This window comes from Onychostoma macrolepis, chromosome 07, assembly GCF_012432095.1.
Source record: "Onychostoma macrolepis isolate SWU-2019 chromosome 07, ASM1243209v1, whole genome shotgun sequence".
NCBI classification, from domain to species: Eukaryota; Metazoa; Chordata; class Actinopteri; order Cypriniformes; family Cyprinidae; genus Onychostoma; species Onychostoma macrolepis.
The window spans coordinates 3,126,523-3,150,872 of NC_081161.1; the positions used below are offsets into that span (position 1 = coordinate 3,126,523).

Below are 24,350 nucleotides of genomic sequence, written 5' to 3' on the forward strand. Positions count from 1 at the left end.
CCTGTAGTGGCTAATGAACCCGAAGTCTCGCCCAAAGGCTTACTTCCGCGTTGAAGAAAAAGGTGGATGGCATGGTGTATTTGTATTTGTTTTGTAAATAAAATAAACATTCAATGTTTTATATAAGTGAGTTTGTCGTACTGTTTTGTTGTTGTCAGTTCAATCAATTGGTGCCGAATTGGCACTAATTCGAAATTGAATGTAAAATGCGCACAGGCATTTACAAGCTATTTAAAAGCGAAAAAAATGAAGAAAAGAGGGAAAACTCTAACGAACCATGTCACCCTCACAACCCTACGTGCTTTTCTTAGGGGGTGGGAGGATGTCGTTCGGCTGCCTTGTTGAGCGCAGTGGCACTGAGAACATTATACTTCACACACTTTAAGCTCTTTTATTTTCCAGATGTAATATAGGATTAGTCTAACGAATCGTTCGGTTTATAATGCGTACTGAACCGAAAGCCTTGTACCGAACGGTTCAATACGAATATGTGTATCGTTACACACCTAATATATAATATTTCTCACACAAACAGCAACAAAACCGGGATTTGAGTTTGTAATGCATTAAAATAACGGGACAGCACTGAACAGTGCCAAATTGTGGTTATGAAGCGAGTTGTTGAGTCTCTGCTGCCATTCTGGCCACATTTCCTCATCAGGGTCAGAAATCAGACAAGCAGATGAAACATGGGACTCATTAGGCCCTCGATGATTTAATTACTGACCTAAAAACAACCCAAATTAATAAACCCACAAGGCTATGGTTTCGGTCTCTGTATATCCATAATCTGATACTGATATGTTCTGCGTCCTCTGTGGACACTTGGATGGAAAAGCTTCGAGAAGAGCCAAGCCGTTTGGAAAGGAGACGGAGATGATTTCGACGAGCTGCGATCTGTTTTCCAGCGCAGCAGCGGCGGTCTTCAGCACTGTCCACGTTGATTATATTCTGTGATTTTTGGGGTGAAAGCCCAGCGGACGCTTCTTTGGATGCTCTGATTTCTCCAGATCTCGCTGAAGCTCTCGCAGGTCGCAGGAAGACCAATGAACACGGCCAGGAACACGCCGGTCTCTTGGCTCTGGCTTTAATCGGATTCAAAGCCGCCCGATACCTGTAATCACCTGCGCATGATAAACACCTGATGGCGTCCAGATACTGCCAACACCGATTAACTGGCCGTTCAGCATCAGGGTAATTAACAAGTGCTGATTGGTTTCACAGCAGCAGCTGATGAGAGCAGAGGGTCACTGGATGCTAACATGAGCAAACCACTGGATTCACTGCTCGGATCACTTTTATATTCTATATATTACACTTAATGTTCCAATTTTAATTTTAACTAACATTTTACTAATTGTGTTGTGTTTATGGCATTGTTATATATTATTTTTTATTCATTTTGATTTTAGTTTGAGTTATTTTAGTATATACAGTAAAATTACATTAAATTAAATGAATGAAAATTTAGACATTTAGGTTTTTAATATTTCATTAATTTCAGTTAACATTTTGTATATTTTATTTTAAATAAAATTTACTTCAGATATTTTTACTAGCTGAAATAAACTATATTTATGTTTTTGTATATTTCATTTATTTCAGGTTAACATTTTGTATATTTTATTTCAGTTAACATTTACTTTAGATATTTTACTAGCTAAAATAATATTTAATTTTTGTATATTTTATTTATTTCAGTTAACATTTTGTATGTTATTTCAGCTCAAATTTTATTTATTTTTACTAGCTTAAATAATATACTAAATTTAAGTTTTGTATATTTTATTTCAAATAACATTTATTTAAATTTATATATTTTACTAGCTTAAATAATATATTTAAGTTTTGTATATTTTATTGATTTCAATTAACATTTATTTTATTTTACATATTTTAATAGCTTAAATAATATGTTATATTACAATATTAAATATAAGTTTTTATTTTATATTTTATTTCGGTTAAGATGTTTCAGTTTACGTGTTTTATATATTTCATTTAACATTTGTATATTTTATGTGATTTCAGTTAACAATTATTATATTTCAAGTAATGTTTTTATTTATTTGTTTTTTTTTTATGGTTTTTGTTTTAGTGAATCATAATAACTCTAAATCACAAGCTCTGATTGGATGCCAGTGTTGTGTTGCCCCGGTAACCCTGCGACAGGTAAACGATCGCAGATTGAGGACAGGTGCTGTTTGTTAAAGTCGATGATGGCGAATCGTTTGGCGAGACGACAGAACATTACACGCGAACAGCACAGAGCGAGATCAGCTTATGCACACAAGATTGATTACAGACTGAGAAAGACGCAGGTGCAGAAAAACCTGCCAGAACAATCAGCTCTCCTTCTCCATACAGCCGTTCTCTCTGTTCAGACCAAACGAGTGCAATGCATGCTGGGACGCCTCTCCTCGTCCCACTCCTGCTGAAACCGCGTTATTGGGATCTGGATTTAAGGCAGCAGTAATTAAGCACTAATGAAATATCTGTGCTACACCTGCTGAGAGTCTGAACAGACCAGCAGCTGGATATCTGCAGCATCTGACCCTCGTTCACCGACGAACAGATTTAAGTGACACCAAACGAACTGACACACAGAAAAGGGCATTGCTAAGCAGAGTGATCTAAGATTGATCTTTGCTTTTTGTAAATCCGGTGGTTTAGATTAGTTTAGTTTATTTGTGTACAGGGGCAACGCACATTAATAAACATGGCTGTAAATGTGCCAGAATTAGCCAAAGATGCTATTTTTCACCTGTAGACCCTTGACACAACCAGTTACATAATGAGGTAACTGAAATAGTTACACTACTCATTATATTTTGGGTAACTTGTAATCTGTAAGCTATTACATTTCCAAAGTAACCTTCCCAACACTGGTGATCACGACCCAGTACTGACAGATGCAGAGATCGTCTCACCTCAAACACAAACACGAGCCAGAAGCAGACGTGTTGACCTGCTCTGCCCCATTAGACTCTGATATATGTGACCTGTGCTGGCAAAATGAGTCACAATGAGCAAATTTTCAAAAATGAGTTATTTTATTTTCACATTCTACATTAAAAGACCTTCAAAATGAAATAGGATTTGTTGGAATCGGACGAAAAAATGACTGAGCTACAGCCGTTTCAAGTCGACAAAGTCAGCAAAGTAACTTCTTTTTTCTGAAGGTTCCAAAGCAAAATCACCAGCAACACTGCATTGTTTCCTCCACTTCCTTTCTTAATATTAATTACTATATTAAAAATCACAATATAGCCAGTTTTTATTTTATCTTTCTTATTAAAAATAAGAACAGAGGCAAAAAAACAACAATAGTGATTGGAACAAATATAAGAAAGAAGCAAATGGGCCTAATGCATTACTTTTTTCATTTTACATCTAAGCAAAAGCATTCAAGTAAGAAAAACAAATAATCAAATGTAAAAATCACTTCACTGTGTTCATTATAAATAAATCGATTATTAAAACTACAAAAGCAGTTCAATCAAGAGCAGTGATCTTTTCTTTTATTGTTAGACTTCCATTAATGAGACAGACGGCCTATATATTAAGTCCTACTGTATTGCACGGATATAATATAATGTAACACATGAGATGTTTTCCCCAAATATTCACTTAAGACATAACAGACTATGTTTGCATAAATAGCCTACTTAAATACTGTAATTCTGTGTATATGCTACAGTATGTGTATATTTTTCAGAATCGCACGCTGACAGAAGCAGAGAAAAGAAAAGGTACTCCTCTCAGAAAATGTACAAATAAAGATAAATTTAGATATTTAATCACTATTTGGGGCACTGGGATTGCTAGATGAGGGCTAAATGAATTCATTCTTGTGAAAACATGAAATTCGACCAAAATCGACATATTTTACTCTTTTTGTCTGTAGCTCAAAATTAGACCGTACGCATTTTACCAGCACGGGTCACAAATACAATTTAACCAGAAACAACAGAGGAGTGTGTGCACTGATTATCTGGAAGACAGTTAGATGATGGTGTGTGTGCATGTGTGTGTCTGTGAGTTTCAATGACTATGCAGAAGAATTCAAGGTCAAAGCTGAACAAGATCATAATGGCAGCTTGAGCTCCAGACATCAACAGCAGTGTCCATCACTCAGGGTCAGCCTGCACACAAACTCACCTTCGCTGACCCAGTGTGTTTGATGTGCAGAGAGAGAAACACCAGCTGTCGGTCACACACTCACCGGTGGTCTTTCTCTATGAATACTAACACACGTCAAACACACGATACCCACCGCCGTCCTGCACTGCAAAATATCAGCAAATATCTCTTCCTGACCAGTATCTCTCTTCTAGACTTTCTCTGAGTGAAACTTTGATCAAACTAAGACCAGAAGTTCAACTTCACTAAAAGACAAAGTGAATGTCATAAATCAGTACATGTCTTCACTGTATATTTGAATTAGCTCAGAAAACCCCGCCTTCGGATTCACCTGACCTCAGAAGCCCCGCCCACTTCAATTATCTCATTCGACACTAAAAACACAGCTGAAAATTCAGCTTTGCATCCCAGGAATAAATTACATTTTAAATCACATTCACATAGAAAATGGTTATTTTAAATTGTAATAATATTTCACTGTTTTTACAGTATTTTTTATCAAATAAATGTAGCCTTGGTGAACATAAGCGAGGTGTTTCCTGCTGTATTTGTCCTCGCTGTGAGTTTACAAGCTCCGCCCTCTTTTCACTCTCCATTAATGAGTCCGTTCATCTTTGTTTTGTTTTTTTTCTTCTCCGGTATCTGGTCCTCTCTTCATCAAGCCGATCTTCCGCTCACTTTCAACCCTTCTTCACTCTCCTCTCATGCGACCGCTGAATGACAGATTTAATATGCGCTGAGGTGCATTTGTCACTGATAATATTATTATAAACAGGCAATGCGTCTCTCCTGCATAAACACATTTGAATGCGCTCTGACAGTGACAAATAAACGCTCTCTCTCAAACGTCCTCTGGATAACGCTGATTAAATTACACATGTGAGACTGTGAGGACTCAAGCCATCAGACGACTCGTCCAGTTTGTGTTCTGTTAATTGGCTCTTTGATATTCATGGGATCATTTAGCAAAAAATGAGCATTCCGTCATTCTGACTTATACTGGCACATCATTCCAAAAACAGCTTCTACAGAGACTTCTGAAGAATCTTCCTGCTGCTGTTTTCCACACAACAACAGTTCAGAACTTCATCTATCAAACTCTAAACAGAGCAAAACCACTATCAAAGTTGAGTTACAATCAATGCCTTCTGAGCATAAGTCCTGCTAGAGGAAAAGACTTTACATGATGGAGATACTGTCACATGTGTACAGTATTATGTTGTACATGCCACACTGAAAATATTCCCCTCTGTCCAAGATTTATTTATTTGCTTATTTGTTTGTTTGTTGTTGTTAAAAAGTGTAATTTACATTTTTTTTTTTATTATTGCATGTATATACACGTTACGGATGCGTGGTTGTGGTTTGATTAAATAAAGGTCAGGAGAACGAAGTAGCATCAACACACGTTTCCATTTAATAACGTTTAGCTCAGTCAAAGAAAAAGGGGAAAACTGAGGACTTATAAATTGACGGGAACAAAAGAGCCTCCCGGAAGGCGCGTCTCGCGCCATAGAGTTCTACCGGGGGGGGTGCCCTGGAGTCCAGTGTAGGACCAGGACAAGGGAGGTCTCCAGGGTGGGTCCGGGGACTCCGGTGGCCATGGCGGGTCAGGGGACTCGGGAGGCCATGGCGGAGCAGGGAGCTTAGGTGCCCATGGTGGAGCAGGATTCTCGGGGGTATAGCCCCCTCCCCCAAAATTTTTTTGGTGAGGTTTAGAACTTGAATCCTCTGGAAGGGCTCTTGGGGGCGCTCTGGCAGCGCGGAGCTGGACGGAACCAGCGGAGACTCTTGAGGGCGCTCTGGAGGCGCGGACTCTTGGGGGCGTTTTGGAAGCGTGGACTCTTGGGGGCGTTTTGGAAGCGCGGACTCTTGGGGGCGCTCTGGAAGCGCGGAGCTTGACGGAACCAGCGGAGATGAAGGAGGGCTGGACGGGACCAGCGGAGATGAAGGAGGGCTCTTGCAAGGAGCTGGCACTAGCGGGCACTTGCGAGGAGCTGGCAATGGCGGGCACTTGCGAGGAGCTGGCAATGGCGGGCACTTGCGAGGAGCAGTCACTGGTGGGCTTGCCATACTCTCTGACGGCGGGCTTGCCATACTCTTTGACAGCGGGTTTGCCATACTCTCTGACGGCGGGCTTGCCATTTCTCTCTGACGGCGGGCTTGCCATTTCTCTCTGATGGCGGGCTTGCCATTCTCTCTGAAGGAGGGCTTGCGAGGGCTGCGAACGGCGGCGGGTTTGTGGTGGCCGCAATTTACATATTTTTTTTTTATTATTGCATGTATATACACGTTACGGATGCATGGTTGTGGTTAGATTAAATAAAGGTCAGGAGAACGAAGTAGCATCAACACACATTTCCATTTAATAACATTTAGCTCAGACAAAGAAAAAGGGGAAAACTGAGGACTTATAACATGACGGGAACAAAAGAGCAAACAAGATAATACAAATCAGGTGGGGACAATGAACGATGATTAACTAATAAGAACCGGAACTAAGCCAAATAAGGGAAAACAGGAACTTAGAAGGGCAGACACGTGACAACACACCCTTTATTTATTTACTTAATTTATTTTAATTGAATTGTTGTTTGGTTGTTGTTATAAAGTGTAATTTACAATTGTTTTTTTAATTATTACATGTTTATTTATTTATTTACATAATTGCTTTTATTTTATTTATTTTATTATTTTTATTTTTATATTAATTACTTTTTAAAATTATTTTACATGTTTATGTTACTATTAAATTTTAAAATTTTAAATTTCCCGGACAAAATTCTTTATGAAGTAATATCACAAAGGAATGAATTACTTGCTCAATGTTAAGAGTCTCTTTTGCTCACCAAAGCTTCATTTATTTGGTCACAAATATAAAAACAGCAAAATTATGAAATATTATTGAAATTAAAAATAATGTCTCGGTTATGTATGTAACTCTCGTTCCCTGAAGGAGGGAACAGAGACATCACGTCGGATGACCGACAAATTGGGATCCCTACCAAAGCGCCACAGGAGCTGCCCCTTCCAGTGCCCTGTGTAGGCCTCCTGATCCTTCCTATAAGGCAGACGATAGGACCAGGCTCTACACAGAGAAGGTCAACTACTGTTGTTCCTTGAGCAACCCAGACAGTAGGACTTGGATAACACTGGGAAGCGTGCCCTTCTGTTTGGAAGAGGCACACTGCGGAGTCACCTCCTCCCAGAGGGGGTTAAGTGGCATTTAGACATGTGAAGTAACCCCGTAGGGCCCTATTGCACATCTGAGATGGCTTAGGCTGCATCATTAGAGATGACAGAACGTTGTCTGCCAGGGGAAACACGGCTTTAATAAGTATAACGTGGAATACACATATGGGATCCCAACAGGGTCACTCATATGGACACCAACCTCACACCAGATTTCAAGAATTCATTGGCTGAAAGGCCTGGTGCCGGACGCTCCGCCACGTTCGGACGCCGGAGGACTCGACAGGGTTTGCCCGGTTAAGGAACTCTCTGGAGAATTAGGCGTAAGAACGCCTCAAGCCGACTCTGAGTCGGGCCTCTCAGTGCCACTACCCGTTTGAGGTGAGAACACAGGAGGAAACCGGTTCGACACGTAGGCTATGAAACCTAGCGAACGTGTTAGGAGTCACCCAACCCGCCAGGTCGTGACCACCCTCGTGCAGGTCTTTCAGGGCTTTGGCCTGGTGGACCTGCAGTAACGCCATGGCGTGAAGGGCAGAAACCGCCTCCCCACAGGCTCTATAAACACTGCCAGTTAGACCTGACGAATACTTACAGGCCCACGAGGGGAGACACGGGTCAACCCGCAGAGTGGTAGCGGCTGTTGGACATGGCCACAGACCGCTCCATACCCCAAAGTGGCCCCACCATTGAGGGTGGTGAGAGCGGAGGAGCCAACCCCAACGGCAACCCCACTGCTCCAACGGCAACCCCACCGGCTGCGGAGCGCTTGAGGGGTGAGGAACTCCTCTTGGGGAAGTCCTCACCGTAATCCTCAAATCACCTCTGACTCCACCGGATCAAGCGCCGCCCTGGGAACGAAAGCTGGATCGCGGCAGAGGCAGAGGGACTCCGCCATGTTTGACATAGCGGAGTCTATTACGCAACTCCGAGATGGTCATGTCCCCACAAGAAGAACATGAACCATCCACGAAAGCCTCCTCAGCGTGCTGAATGCCCAGACACGAGTGAAAGGATGAATTAATGCGGTGCACCTGCTGCCTCTTATACTCACGCTGTGATCAGCGGCAGCTGGATGCAATGATCGCATGCCAATGTCCATTGGCTCGTTTAGTTACACTCAAAGTGGATTGGTCTCTCTGGCGAGATCCCAATTTGTCGGTCATCCGACGTGACTCGGAGTGTCCACCTGAAAGGGAACTGTTTTCTATGTGAATATATGGTAAAATGTAATTTATTTCTGTGATCAAAGCTGAATTTTCAGCATCATTACTCCAGTCTTCAGTGTCAAATGATCCTTCAGAAATCATTATAATATGCTGATTTGCTGCTCAAGAAACATTTCTGATTATTATCAATGTTGAAAAAGTTGTGCTGCTTCATATTTTTGTGGAAACCGTGATATTTTATTTTTCAGGATTCGTTGATTAATAAAATTTCAAAAGAACAGCATTGATTTGAAATATAAATATTTTGTAACATTTTAAATGCTTTTACTGTCACTTTTGATCAATTTAATGTGTATTTGCTGAATAAAAATATTTCTTTCTTTCAAAAAAACCTTACTGACCCTGAACTTTTGAACAGTAGTGAGGAAGTTGCAGGAAGCAAGAAACAGTCAATTGTTTCCTCTGCAGCAATTAAACTCAATTCAGTGAACAGTGACGCTAGCATGGCGCTCATTTATCAGTAAAGACGAACACTGGCGTAAGGAAAAGCCAACAGAGTAAACAGCGCAGGTAGCCTTGCAGGCAGATGGATGTGACGCTGCGCTCTCATAACTAAAGATACAGAAGAGCCGATCTATCATGGCCAAACGCTATCATTAACTATCTGGCAACTTACTCATTTTGACAAAGTGCAGCGCTTACGTACTTTATCACAGAGCTCACAGTAACCAAAGTCATCATGCAACCTTTCACACACACACGCACACACACACACACACACACACACGGCAGATAGGGACGGATGAGTTCAAATGAAGGAGAGACTTTTAACTGCAGGAGAAAGAAGAATATATCAGTTCCCTGAGCTGCAGGAGGAAGATGCTGGGTGTGTTTGTGTTGACAGCGATCACAGACAGACGTGTTGATGTGAAAGGCATACGTACTGTACGGGACGCACTCATACTGCACTTCCAGGTATTTGTATGTCCCGGGACAGGGGTCAGGAAACGCGTCCGGTCCGGCCACGACGGCGCACTGCGTCCGGTTATTACACCTGAAAACACACACACACAGAGGGGAGAAAGATCATTAGTAGTGTGTTACTATTGCATACTCAGGGTTTGGAGTTTGTTGGCATTTCTAACCTTTAGTATTACACTGTTTAAGCTTAAAACATGCATTGTTTTTTTATGGCTTTTGGACAATAAAACTGAACCACATGTGCAATGAACAGAATGTCATATAGACTTAAGAATGGTTTCTTTTTTACTTTTAGGCCAGTAAAAAACTATCCAGAAACATGCACCGTATACATCAACCTCCAGGATACCGTAGTATCAACAAGTGATGTGCTAAAATCCTTAACAAGCAGATTTACAGGAACACCAGTATTTTCTTTCAGAATGTACACTCTAAGAAATGTCTGTAAAAACACGCCCAATGTTTTAATATTATGAAGGATTTTTTTTTTTTTTCTAGATTTTTTTAACAGGTGTTTTATTCATATTTTGAATTATGCATTGCATTTTAGGGTTGTAGGATGTACAAGTAATTGTCTGCAAAATTACCAGTTGTTCATTTGTTTAATATTAAATTGAAGTTAAAACTAAAATATGGCATTTAAATTTTATTATCACAACAAATGTAGTGTTTTAGTTGTATTATAATCACACGTTAAATGACATCAGGTCAAAATTGAAGTCATTTACTTCTTAATAAATGTCTCCATTTTATTGTGATTCATCAGTGCACTCTAGTCATAATTGTTCATCAAAATATACTTTATAATTCAATGCACTTAACACTTAACATTTATGTCCTTTGTGGAGCCTGCAACATTTGGACCCCATTGGCTTTCATTGGACACACACACACACACACAAAAACAAACAAACAAACAAAAAAACGCTGAAATATTCATCAAATATCCATAAAATAAATAAATAAATAACTGGAACAACATAAGAGTGACTAGTCAAGTGTGATTAATTGTATTGATTGTGCACTTGTACTACAGTTAATAAACTGTACTTAGATAACATATTATATTATTATATTAACATATTATAACTATAACAGATCATATTAATGAAAAGGCCACTTAAGTGACTTACAGTAAAGAGAAACACATTCATGACTCTAAACACACTTTTAAAAAGTGACCTTTAAAATAATGTAAAATTAAAAGTTTTACTTTAAAGTGCATTAAATCATTATGTTTTAATAATCCTTTATCGTGTTTTAAAGAAGTGCACTTATTTTGTTGTGTTGACTAACATTCTAAAGCACATTTAAGTTCTTGATTATCATTTTAACTGTAGTGTGTTGTTCGATATTACATTTAAAGTGAATATATTTTAAATGTACTAAATTGCAACTTCATCAACACAAATATGTTTAAACGCAAGACATACAAGTTTCAAAGACAATAGAAGTAATTACGAAATTACATATAAAGATGTAAGATGTAAGTCCTACTTAAGCGGGTCAAAAACACTCTAAAGTTCAACTAATTGTATTTAATATATATATATTCAAACTGTAATACATTTTCATTTAATTGTAATTAACATACAATTAAGTGTCTGAAATCATTATGTTCAGTTCACATTTAAGTATTATTTCCGTAGTTGTCATCTGGAGTTGTTTGAAACCGGTTCCACTCTACATGTTTTTTTTTGTTTTTTTTGTCGATATAACAACACAGCTACACAAACATACTGCAGTATTAACACTGCAGTAGGATCTGTGGCACATGACACTTTGGTCATTTGTTTTAAACCGTCATATCACTCATCCCAATCATAAATTATCAATCATGATGTGCCTCACATTATTTCCTGCTGAATATTCAGTTTCCGGAGGAAATACGCCACATTACAGATTCAAATGGAGTTTTAAAGAATCATGGCCATCATTTAAAGATGAAATCTTCCATGAGGCTCAATGTCAGAGTAATGTCAGCGGATCAGCGTGTGATGAACGCCCAGCACCTGAGACACTCGCGGCTGATTGAACCGTTAGCATGTGGCTAATGAGGGGGAACAAATGCTTTCTGAGTGCTGGGGTGGGTGTGGGTGTGTGTGTGCGTGTGCGTGCGTGTGTGTGTGCTTCTGTACAAAGCATATCAGTGTGTATGTGAAACTGTGACTAATATTTAGAGGACAAAAGCACCCATGTGCAAAATCAGCCTGAACATATTTACTGCCATTTCATTATCCACACACACCTTTACTCAGCTGTCTAAATGAGGAATCCCAGCACACCGCTTAAAGCTGATGATAATCAAATCAGACCAACTTTCTTCTATTTTACATTCAAAATTAGCCACAAAATATGTAATTAACTATGTAACATCACATATATGTTAAAAGACAGCATATAGAATAATTATGATTAAATCAAACCATAACCTTACAAGGAGACTTTTGCAATTTTACATTTAAAATGTATAAAATAAACATTATGTATATATAATTATATAATTAATAAAATAATATGCAAAAAGTAAAATGTAAATAATCAGTTAACACACACATATATGTGTATATATATATATATATATATATATATATATATATATATATATATATATATATATATATATATATATATGTGTGTGTGTGTGTGTGTGTGTGTGTGTGTGTGTGTGTGTGTGTGTATATATATATATATATATATATATATATATATATATCAAGTATCATTTTGGTTTAAAAAAATTCTTACCAGAAAATTTCTTCTGTTTTAGATTAATAAATGAAATGAACTTATGTAAAATAATATGCAAACATTTCAGAATGTAAATATTATGTAATATACCAGATAAAATATACATTTAAAAAAGTATGTAGTATAATTAATTACCAAACCGTAATCTTACAAGAACTTTTATAAAAACATAATAAATATACACATTATATAATTAATATAAAATAATTTGCAAAGCAAATTGTAAATAATAATGTAGCATATCACACTCATTATGCATATATTTTAAAAATGGCATATAATATAATTATGATTAAACCAAACCATAATCTTACAAGAAAACTTCGTCCAAATTAGATTTTAAATTTGTAATATATATAATGTAACTATAAATGTACTTATAGAAACATAAGTAAAATAATATGCAAAAATTACAAATATTAAAATAATTCTGTAATAAATCACATATAATATGCACACACATTAAAAAAAAAAAATGTCTATATATATATATATATATATATATATATATATATATATATATATATATATATATATATATATATATATATATATATATATATATATATATACATACATACTATAATTATAAAGCAATCATTACCTCAAAAAAAAAAACTTTCTGAAAATTTTTATTTAGAATTTGTTATATTAAACATTATATATGTACATATAATTATATAACTAATGTAAAATGTGCAAAAAACAACTATTAAATAAATAAATAATTGTATAACATCGCACATAATATATGTCATTGAACAAAATGGATTATATAAAACTGGAAAACTTGCATCCGTTTATAATCTTGCAGGGAGCTCATGTACCAGTCGAACAATTGCTAAATGTTCTGTTGTCGTGACACGAGGTCCAGCCAGTGACGATGCAGGACTGTCCCATAAGAAAACACACACATCCAGCGCTCAACTCAACAAGGGTGAACTATTCCTCTGAGTTTAAGAGGATTGAAGCCAATCTGCTCAGAATTCATCCGTCCTCAGAGAATCTGTCCGAAACCAACAAACACTACCTGTTTGCGCGGGTCAGGTGAGGTCGAGCGCAGCGTTTAATCAGGTTCCAGCACGGGACGAAGGGGATTTGTTTTAGATTAGAGTAAATTATGCAACACAATGAGGATTACACTGCAAATCCCGGATCCCAGGCCTCTGAATCCACACGGACAAGTGCGTTTGACTGCGTCGATGGGATATTTTCCAAATGATTCTCTGAAACTCAAACATCTCCAGGACAAAACCATGCGGTGCGAGGAAATGAGAACGACAGAAATCAATGGCAGAACGCCGTGACATTGATTAAAGCCACAGTCATGTGTCGGCAAACATCCTAATTATCAAACCACCGTCGACTCGTTAGCTCCAGCGGACCGCTTTCCGCTCCTGAACACAGCATTGCTTCTCAAAAGACAGCAGTCAATAAATCACTGTGGATTGGGAAAGATAATCGTAATGTTTAAATTGTAATGCTTTAGCCTCATCCACTAATGTCTTCAGCTATCGACTGAATCACTCAGGTTTACCTGCACAGGTCCAAAATAACACGTGAGAGTAAAAGAGTCTTCGATTAAATTCAGTAAAATTGAGTTACATGCCAGTGAGCTGGAAATTAGGACTTATGTTATGAATTTAACTAGGAACGTAAGTATTATAGTTTAAAAAATATTTTTGTTAACTGAAATAAAGTAAAAGTAAATAAAAAAAAAAAAAAAAAATAAAAAAATAAATATATATATATATATATATACTAACTGAAACTAACTGAAATAAACAAAAATAACACACACGGAAAAAAGATTTATTTCATTGAAAAATAAAAGTAAAGTCTAAGACAAATTAATAAAACCTAAAAAAAAAAAAAAATACCAAAACCAAAACTGAAATAAAAATTTACTAAAGGTGATTTGAATGATTGAATTAATTAATTAATTAATTAATTAATCGAATCAATCAATCAATCAATCAATCAATAAACAACAACAATAACAGGATTTTTTTTTTTTAAATTGTTTCAATGTTTATTTTAATTAAATGTTTATTTTGATTAATTGTTAACAATTATTTTTAACAATTTATGTGAGGAAAAGTCCAAAAAATTAAAAATTAAAGAGTGGGATTATTTTTTATTATTTTTTTATTATTATTATTTGTTAATTGTTTATAACAATTTCATTGTTAAAAATTGCTGTAAATGTTTACTTCAATTAAATGTTTATTTTAGTTAATTGTTATAAAATATGTATTTATTTGTTTGTTTGGTGTATGTATTACAGCAGAGGTCATTGGGTCATTGTCTTTTGATGTGAGGAAAAGTCCACGTCAATCAATCAATCAATCAATCAATCAATCAATCAATCCCCTAACATGCTTTGTATAAAGTACAGTTGCATTTCTGCTACATATTCTCAGTTATAAATTCATTTCAATTGTTTGAATTGATTAAATAAATGTGTTTTTCTTTGTATATAGTCTGTAGTCTATAGTTTATATATAGTTTGTTTTTATTTTTCTCGGCAGGCCCACACAAACAAGCTGCTCACTGATGGCCAAGTCAAACGTCTGCGAGTGCTGCTATCGCCGGTCCGTCAGCGGCTGACATTTAAATAAGGGCCAGTTAGTGTTTCCATCTGCCAGACACCGCACACTTGATAATGTTTAGAAAAATATGAGTGCTGATATGTCAGCCGCCTGGATTTGTTGACGTTAAGAGCTGTTTGTTCATGTCGGAGTGGAAATCCATCGCTTGTAATTTTTCAATTTGGCACAGAGGACAGACACATTACAAGACGACTATACAAATGTGTGTGTGTGTGTGTGTGTGTGTGTGTGTGCGCGCGCGCCACAAAACCACTACAATTTCAGTTTCCAGTGAGACAGAGATAACAGAATAAGTGAAGATATTGATGAATTCGTCACAAGGAGCAAAAGCAAATGACACCCTACTGTTAAACACAATGTCTGGACATATAAGCCTAAACCCTAAATCTACACTATAACCCTGTATCTTATTCCACACCAGAAAAACTACATTTGTCTCCTAAATTTATTTGCAAATATTCATATTTCCTCTCTGAACGTCTCTACATATCACTCCTAAATATAGAGTTGCCTCTAAGCCTAAACCTTACCTTTGTGAAAAAACAAGCACTTTTAAGAAGACCCGTTTTAAAAGAGTAAATAATAGACTTTAAAAGATTCAACTTACGTTTAAACTGAATGCAATGTTTTCAGACACTTAAGTGAATGTTAACTGCAATTTGTATGTAAATAATTGTATTATAGATAGATAAATACACATTAAATGCAATTAGCTGAACTTTGCTTTTTGACTGAGTGCTGAGTGTACTGACGAGCATTTATAATCAACTAAAATACACTTTAATGTCATTTCTAGTGAAAATTGTATGCCATGTATTTACAATTGTAATGGTGAAGTTGTAATTTAGTACATTTAAAATATATTCACTCTAAATGTAAATGGAATAACACACTACAGTTACAGTAAAATTGGAAAATTATCAAATTAATAGTATGTTAGTAAACACAAAAAATGTTGTTTTATATCATGACAAAAATATTATTAAACCTTGATGATTTAAAATTTTACAGAGTGAGAAAAAAAGTGTCTCTTAAAGTTGCCTTTTAAATTTATATCTGCAATCAGTTTTCTAAAAATATACATTTAAGATTTGAAGTATGACAAATAATAATAATAATAATAATAATAATAATAATAAGAAATTATTATTTTCATTCGATTCTATAACAAAGTTAACTTTTTAAAAGTGTAATTTAATGTGTTAAGAAACAGCCCTGAAAGTGTCTCTCTTTAAAGTCAATTTTTTTTTTTTGTTAAACACAGAAAGAAAAAAGAATGGACAAACAGCAAAAAAAATAAATAAATAAATAAATAAATAATAATAATAATAATAATATAATAATATTTTTAAAAAACACAGCTCGACTGCCTAAGATAGTAATGTATAGCAATTATTTAAGATAAACAAATCAATATTTTTGCCTCTACTAAATAAATAGATAGACAGATGGATAGATAGACATATACTCTAAACCTACATGATTAACTGTATCCCAGCACAATGATCCAAACCCATAACCCTACAACAGAAAGTTTAAATCTCAGTCCTACGCAATACACCCTAAAACTGTGTGTGTGTGTGTGTGTGTGCGTGTGTGTGTGTGTGTGTGTGTGTGTGTGTGTGTGTCTTTATCTATTTCCATTCGTTATATTTCCCTGCTGAGTGACGGATCACCGTCTCCTGCCTTCCAACCGTCAGACTGCCAAAACACCTCCGAACCGCAGCCAAACACACACGGACACACACACTCACACACACACACATGTCTGCATTTGCATATATGTGCACTTTAGTGTCTAATGCATCTCTGGCTGCGGCAGACTAGACTCATGCTGTGATGTGCTCCAAAAATAATAAAGCGGCCTCTGTTGTGCAAACACACACCTACACACACACACACACACAAATACACATACATAAAATAAAAACATATTACAAGACCGTTTCCCTCAAAATGATAGTAATTCCCCAAAACACACATCAACAATTTGCACAACATTACAGCATTTTGTGTCACATATTTGTTCCCAGATATCATTTCCACAAGTCCAAACGGTTCGGGATGTGTGTGTGTGTGTGTGTGTGTGTGTTTTATCTCTCTGGGCGCTTGGCAAAATGAACCTTGTGGGCTTTAGGGGTCCTTTAATTCATTCTGTGGTGGCGCAGGTCCAGTCCTGAGGGTCTGGATGATAAACATGTGCGTTTATTGCTGTTGTCTGTGAGAGACACACACAGATGGACAAATATACAACAATAACGCTCACCGCCCTTCGCTTTACTGCACACAGATTACAAACACTGAAATATTCAGAGCTGGGAGACATGGACCAAAAAACACATCTTTGTATTTATAGGCTAAAAAGCGATACATTATACATATAATATAATTATGGAACCACTTTACAATAAGGTGTCATTTGTTAACATTAGTAAATGTATTAACTAACATGAACAAAAAATGAACAATGCATTTATTACACTATTTATTAATCTTGGTTAATGTTAGTTAATGTAAATACAGTTGTTCATTGTTTGTTCATGTTAGTTCACATTGAGCTGTATTAACTAATGTTAACAAACACAACTTGTGATTTTAATAATGCATTAGTAAATGCTGAAATGAACATTAAGTAAGATTAATAAATGTTGAAGAAGTATTGTTCATTCTTAGTTCATGTTTACTAATGTTGTTAACTAATGTTGTTAACTAATGAACCTTATTGTAAAGTGTTACCATAATTATAAATATCTCTATATTTATACAAAAAATGGACTGAATGTTCAGTTGTGCAATACAATTAAAGGCAGTCGGCTACCTTTAGTTATATCAAGCCTTTTGATATTTAACGAGTAAATGAAGTAAAGGTAAATGTCAGCAGGGCTGAAAAACGAAATTAAAAAGTTTAAACTTAAACATTCCCAAAATTGTAATCATATTTAAACATTACTAATAACATAATTTCAGTATTTCATAACCTAAGGACATTTTCCATTGAATTTTAATCGATTGTGACCAGATTTTTAAACTTTTATTTATTTATTTATTTTTTTGGCAGAAAAATCCCATTACCAAAAATGACCAAAAATGACCATCAAAACCTCAATACCAATACAATTTTTCAAAGTTGTAAATAGAGATTATTAGGGTACATTTTACAAGAAAAACAGTGTTATTTTAGTATCACTGAGATAGTATTATAGCTTCTATTAATATTTTGAATCAGTTTTTTTTATTTTTAGGGTTTCCGTTTTTATTTTAATTTTAGTTAAAATTGTAGTAATTTTGTTGTGTTTTTGTCATTTTGAGAAGTTTTTTGTTGTTGTCTTCATATATTTCATATGTAAAGTTTTTATGAATATTATTTCCGTTTTAGTTTTAGTTTGAGTTTGATTTATCTGTAATGACCTCGGGAAATAGTATTTCAGTCTTTCTACTTTACAATGTCATGTTTAATTCGCTTACTAGCCACTTTTGTACTTATTTGTAAAATTTACTAGCAATTTCTGAGTAATAATTAAGTGTATATTTGCAATGCTGTAATTCATTCATTCATTCCAACACAAATTAAGAAAAGTTCAAAACACTCTCGCATGTTGAAATATATTACAATTTAAATAATATATCCTTGTTTTGCATTACAGTATTGAGAATTTGGGGATGAAATATGCTTGACTGTTTTGCAAAAACACACTTACGATGTCCTAATAAGGCTTTATGAATGCAAAATATAATTTCCTATATCTGTCTTGTGTGAAATATAACAAGGCACATGTTCAGGTTTCCTAAGCATTGCTCTTGATCTTCAGCAACTACAATTACACATTTCCCTTCACCTGCTTTATCGGAGCACCTCAAAACTTCAATTAAATGTCATGTAGTATGAAATGACTGAATTGGTAATTGCACAGAGAGAAGCTGTGTGATTCAAACACGCTCTCATTAAACAAACATGGCGCTCTGAGCGGGAAGAGCGAGCGCAGGGAGATTTGATTTGAAAAAAGAAATGTTCCTCTTTGTTTAGAAAAGCGGAGAGTGAAAGGAATGGTAATGCATGAGAAAGAAATGTTTTACATTTAAATAAGACTCTCTATCAAACGCAGGTGTGGCTGCTTCATCTGATCAAACTGTCTGCCATCTTCACTAAAGCGCTGCGTTTAAACAAACACACACACACACACTTACAGGCCTTGTTCACACCACACACCAGTCTAATTTCAACTCGACTGTTTCTGAACTCAAAACTCTCAAATACTGATAATAAAACCAAATAAAACCACTCTAAAATTCATCTTAAATTAAATCTGTCCTGGTGCTGTTCTGGCAGAGATTTGCTACTTTGTCCCATGCCGAATATAATTGTGTTTTTTGTTTTGTTTTGTTTTGTTGGAAAAACTTAATTTTTATATAAAATGTTTAGGGTGATGGTAGCAACTATGGTTTAATGTACAAAAAAATAAATAAGTATTTCACATAAAAATAAAAATAAATGCTCATAAATACTACATTTACTGAAAATATTATTTATTCAAGTTTTTATAAAAGGGTAGCAACACGATCAAAATAGAGAAATTCTAACCCATTGAAAGTTAGAAAATGACATATAAAGTTAAACACTAAACAAATGCATCTATTATAATTCTAATAGTGATATTTTTAAATTGGAAATGGTGATAAAGTTAAATTAAATTAAATTAAATTAAATTAAATTAAATTAAATTAAATTAAATTAAATTAAATTAAATTAAATTAAATTAAATTAAATTAAATTAAATTAAATTAAATTAAATTCATTTTACAGTAAAAAAAATATATATATATTACAAATCAGTTTAGGAAAAAGTAAGTAAAAATTAGTATATTAAAAAAGTAAGTAAATTTAGTAAGCAAGTAAGTAATTAAGTAAAAATCAGACTGTAGGAAACATAAAAGGAAATAAGGAAGGAAGGTAAAAAAGTTGGTAAAATGAGCAATTGGTAAAAAAAAAAATCAGTCTAACAAAAGTAAATAAATAAGTAAATAATAAGTAAATAATAAGTATGTAAGTACTTAAGTAGGTAAAAAACAGCCTAAGAAACATAAAAGCAAGTAAATAATTAAGCAAGTATATATCAGCCAATGAAATATGAAAGTAAACAATTAAGTAAGTATGAAAGTAAGTAAGTAAAAATCACCCTAGGAATGTAATTGTTTCTTTAACAAAAGCATTGCTCACATACAGTATTTCATGAGCAAACCACTCACCCATACACTATCATTCACTACATGGTAAATGTGGCATAGTTCACTACAGTATATGGAGAAACAGCAGACAAACACAAGTGTACTTCAACACAAACTGCATCTACAGTGACACTATGTGGGTCGCAAATGGTGAAAAAGAAACATAATAATTAAATCTGGACAATTCGGACTGAGATGCATTTCCAAAAAGTCTGATTGTAATCTGACAAATCAGCTCAGAATGTGAAGAACAACAAGAAAATGGTTTGGATGGGATTTGTCCAAATAAAGAGACTAAAAGGATTTGAGTCAGAAATGGTAAAACAGGTCGGAGATGGACGATTACAAAGGATGGCTCCCACCACTGCTGCTAACACACACACACACACACACACACACATGCATACGGCTGAAAACATGCACAGAATGAAGCCTTATTAAGCGACTTGAATCACAAAGTCACAGCGGCATAAATTACCATATGCGCTTGTCAAACCAAGTCCAATTAAAGGAGAGGCGGCAACAGACACGAGAATGCAAATTCCCAGAAGATGAGCCGGATATTTCCCTGAATTTCTCCACAAGAGACTCACACAAACTCTTACAACACACACACACACAGAGCTGATAATGACCTGTCAGTCAACATTTACGATTTATGATCTGTGTCACTCTGGCTGCGCTCAGAACAGCAAATGAATATACTACTCATACTACTTCTGCAGCATACAGTATTTTTAAAGTATGCGTGTATACAGTAGATATTGTGAACTGTCTGAATAATCTACTACATGTGCGTAAGCGTCAAGCCACATTTATTTCTACAACACTTCATACAATACAATTTCAAAGCATATTCACATTAACGAACACAAAAATTACAGCATTGATGTTGCAAAGTTCTTTACTTATCAAACAAGTACAATTTCAGCTGTGAAGCAGCTCTAAAAAGACAGCTCAGTTTAGTTCAAGTTCATTTTTGCTCTTCACTACACAAAATACTGCATTCCATAATGCAAGATGTTCAGCTTGACTCTCCATTTCATTGTGACAAATTACAGTAATTATAGTGGCAATTTTGTTTTATATCATTAAATATATTATATATAAAAATATAACATATTATAAATGCTATAATATTTAAACATTTAACAATGAATTTAATAGCATAAAAACATTTTTGTTTGAACCATTTTGTAGTATATTCTATTATAGTATCTAGTATCATATATTTGTATTTAAAAACTTCAAATTAATTTTGTCAAAAATGTCCTTGCTTAAATATTATATTAATTATATTGCTAATAAACACAGTGTTTGTGTGTGTTTATTAGTAATAATATATATATATATATATATATATATATATATATATATATATATATATATATATATATATATATATATATATATATATATATATATATATATATATATATATAGATAGATAGATAGATAGATAGAAATGTTTGTATGCTATTAATATTATTGCAAAGCAAACATTTATAGATAAAATTAATTTGAAAATGCATAAATAAATGAACATTTATTTCCATATTTATGTAAAACTTGCATGAAAGTCTTATATGCTGTGGCGTATTCATGAAGTAATAAGCTAGTATTTCATGTATTGGAGCTAGTATTTCATTGGGCTCATATGCATTGTCTCTTCAGTGCTGGTGTAAGAGCATCACGATCAGCTCCTGCGACTCGCTGAAGTTCAGCAGGTTTAGCAGCAGGAACGAGTGCAGAGTCTGCCAGACGATGGCAATGAATTACAGCGCCACTGAAAGCCACCAGGGACCCGTTTAGCAGACGTACAGTACCTGACAGCATCGCTTAAAATTTAGAGTGCGAGCGAGATGGCCGAGGAATAAACCCCCATCAAATTCAATTACGCTGAAGCAATTTCCCCACTGCCACTAAAACTGATATTTTCAAGCGCAGTGCAATGAGACCAAACCTCGAGGTTTGTGCTGCGCAGATATTACTGCGACGGTGTGGTAAAACTGCTTACACGCAACATCTCTGGAGGACTGCAAACAATTACCATCCAAAACACACAGGCCATGCTGCTCCGTTAAATTCATGTTAGGATCAAACAGAGAGCTGCTCTGTGTCTCATCACAGATGTCATTTATCAATTATTATGGCAAGATGTGCAGTCAGATTGATTAGGAACTGTATTTTAACAATAAACATTGTTTAAAAAAAATATTTTTGTAAATGGCAATAAAACAATCAATTATCAGCTATTTCTTTGCAAAGTCCCACCCATTTCAGAACTTGGCCAGTCATCATACTGAGAATGCAGGCTTTCAAACGGGACAAAAACACAACAATCAATGAACAACTAAGGTTTTTTTTTTTTTTTTTTTTTTTCACAAAGAGCAAATTTGTAACTTTTCTTAATGAAAAAAGAGTAAATATGCAATTATAATTAAGCAAAATTGAAAATGTTATTTAATTTAATTTAATTTAATTTAATTTAATTTAATTTAATTTAATTTAATTTAATTTAATTTAATTTAATTTAATTTAATTTAATTTACAGGTGCTTGTCATATAATTAGAATATCATCAAAAAGTTGATTTATTTCACTAAATCCATTCAAAAAGTGAAACTTGTATATTATATCCATTCATTACACATAGACTGATATATTTCAAATGTTTATTTCTTTTAATTTTGATGATTAGAGCTTACAGCTCATGAAAGACAAAAATCAGTATCTCAAAATATTAGAATATTTACATTTGAGTTTGAATAAATGACCATCCCTACAGTATAAATTCTGGGTATCTCTTGTTCTTTGAAACCACAATAATGGGGAAGATTGCTGACTTGGCAATGATCCAGAAGACGAACATTGACGCCCTCCACAAAGAGGGTAAGTCACAGAAGGTCATTACTGAAAGGTGTGGCTGTTTACAGAGTGCTGTATCAAAGCATATTAAATGCAAAGTTGACTGGAAGGAAGAATTTGGGTAGGAAAAGGTGCACAAGCAACAGGGATGACTGCAAGCTTGAGAATACAGTCAAGCAAAACCGATTCAAACACTTGTGAGAGCTTCACAAGGACTGGACTGAAGCTGGAGTCAGTGCAACAAGAGTCACCACGCTCAGACGTCTTCAGGAAAAGGGCTACCAAGCCACTTCTGAACCAGAGACAACGTCAGAAGCATCTTAACTGGGCTGTGGAGAAAAAGAACTGGTCTGTTGCTCAGTGGTCCAAAGTCCTCTTTTCAGATGAAAGTAAATTTTACATTTCATTTGGAAATCAAGGTCCCAGAGTCTGAAGGAAGAGTGGAGAGGCACAGAATCCATGTTGCTTGAAGTCCAGTGTGAAGTTTCCACAGTCAGTGATGCTTTGGGCTGCCATGTCATCTGCTGGTGTTGGTCCACTGTGTTTTCTGAAGTCCACAGTCAACACAGCCATCTACCAGGAAATTTTAGAGCACTTCATGCTTCCTTCTGTTGACAAGCTTTATGGAGATGCTGATTTAATTTTCCAGCAGGACTTGGCACCTGCCCACACTGCCAAAGGTACCAAAAGCTGGTTCAATGACCATAGTGTTACTGTGCTTGATTGGCCAGCAAACTCGCCTGACCTGAACCCCATAGAGAATCTATGAGGTATTGTCAAGAGGAAGATGAGAGACACCAGACCCAACAATGCAGATGAGCTGAAGGCCACTATCAGAGCAACCTGGGCTCTCATAACACCTGAGCAGTGCCACAGACTGATCGACTCCATGCCACGCCGCATTGCTGCAGTAATTCAGGCAAAAGGAGCCCCAACTAAGTATTGAGTGCTGTACATGCTCATACTTTTCAGTTGACCAAGATTTCTAAAAATCCTTTCTTTGTATTGGTCTTAAGTAATATTCTAATATTTTGAGATACTGATTTTTGACTTTCATGAGCTGTAAGCTCTAATCATCAAAATGAAAAGAAATAAACATTTGAAATATATCAGTCTGTGTGTAATGAATGAATATAATATACAAGTTTCACTTTTTGAATGGAATTAGTGAAATAAATCAACTTTTTGATGATATTCTAATTATATGACCAGCACCTGTAATTTAATTTAATTCCTGATCCTTGATTGTATCCATCAAGATCCAAATGAAGATATAATATTTTTTATTAATTTCATGAATCAATCTATCTATCTATCTATCTATCTATCTATCTATCTATCTATCTATCTATCTATCTATCTATCTATCTATCTTAATGGGAAATGTGCTTAATTGTCATGTAGATACTGCC

The 24,350-nt window shown here is 35.1% G+C and overlaps 1 protein-coding gene across 1 annotated transcript in view; it reads right to left on the reverse strand.

Moving 5' to 3' along the window:
• LOC131544472 (adhesion G protein-coupled receptor L3-like) overlaps window positions 1-24,350 on the reverse strand; it is a 309,135-nt gene that overhangs the window by 139,234 nt on the left and 145,551 nt on the right. Inside the window, 1 exon segment of the mRNA XM_058782694.1 lies at window positions 9,449-9,558. Within this exon segment, the coding sequence (XP_058638677.1) occupies window positions 9,449-9,558 (110 nt within the window).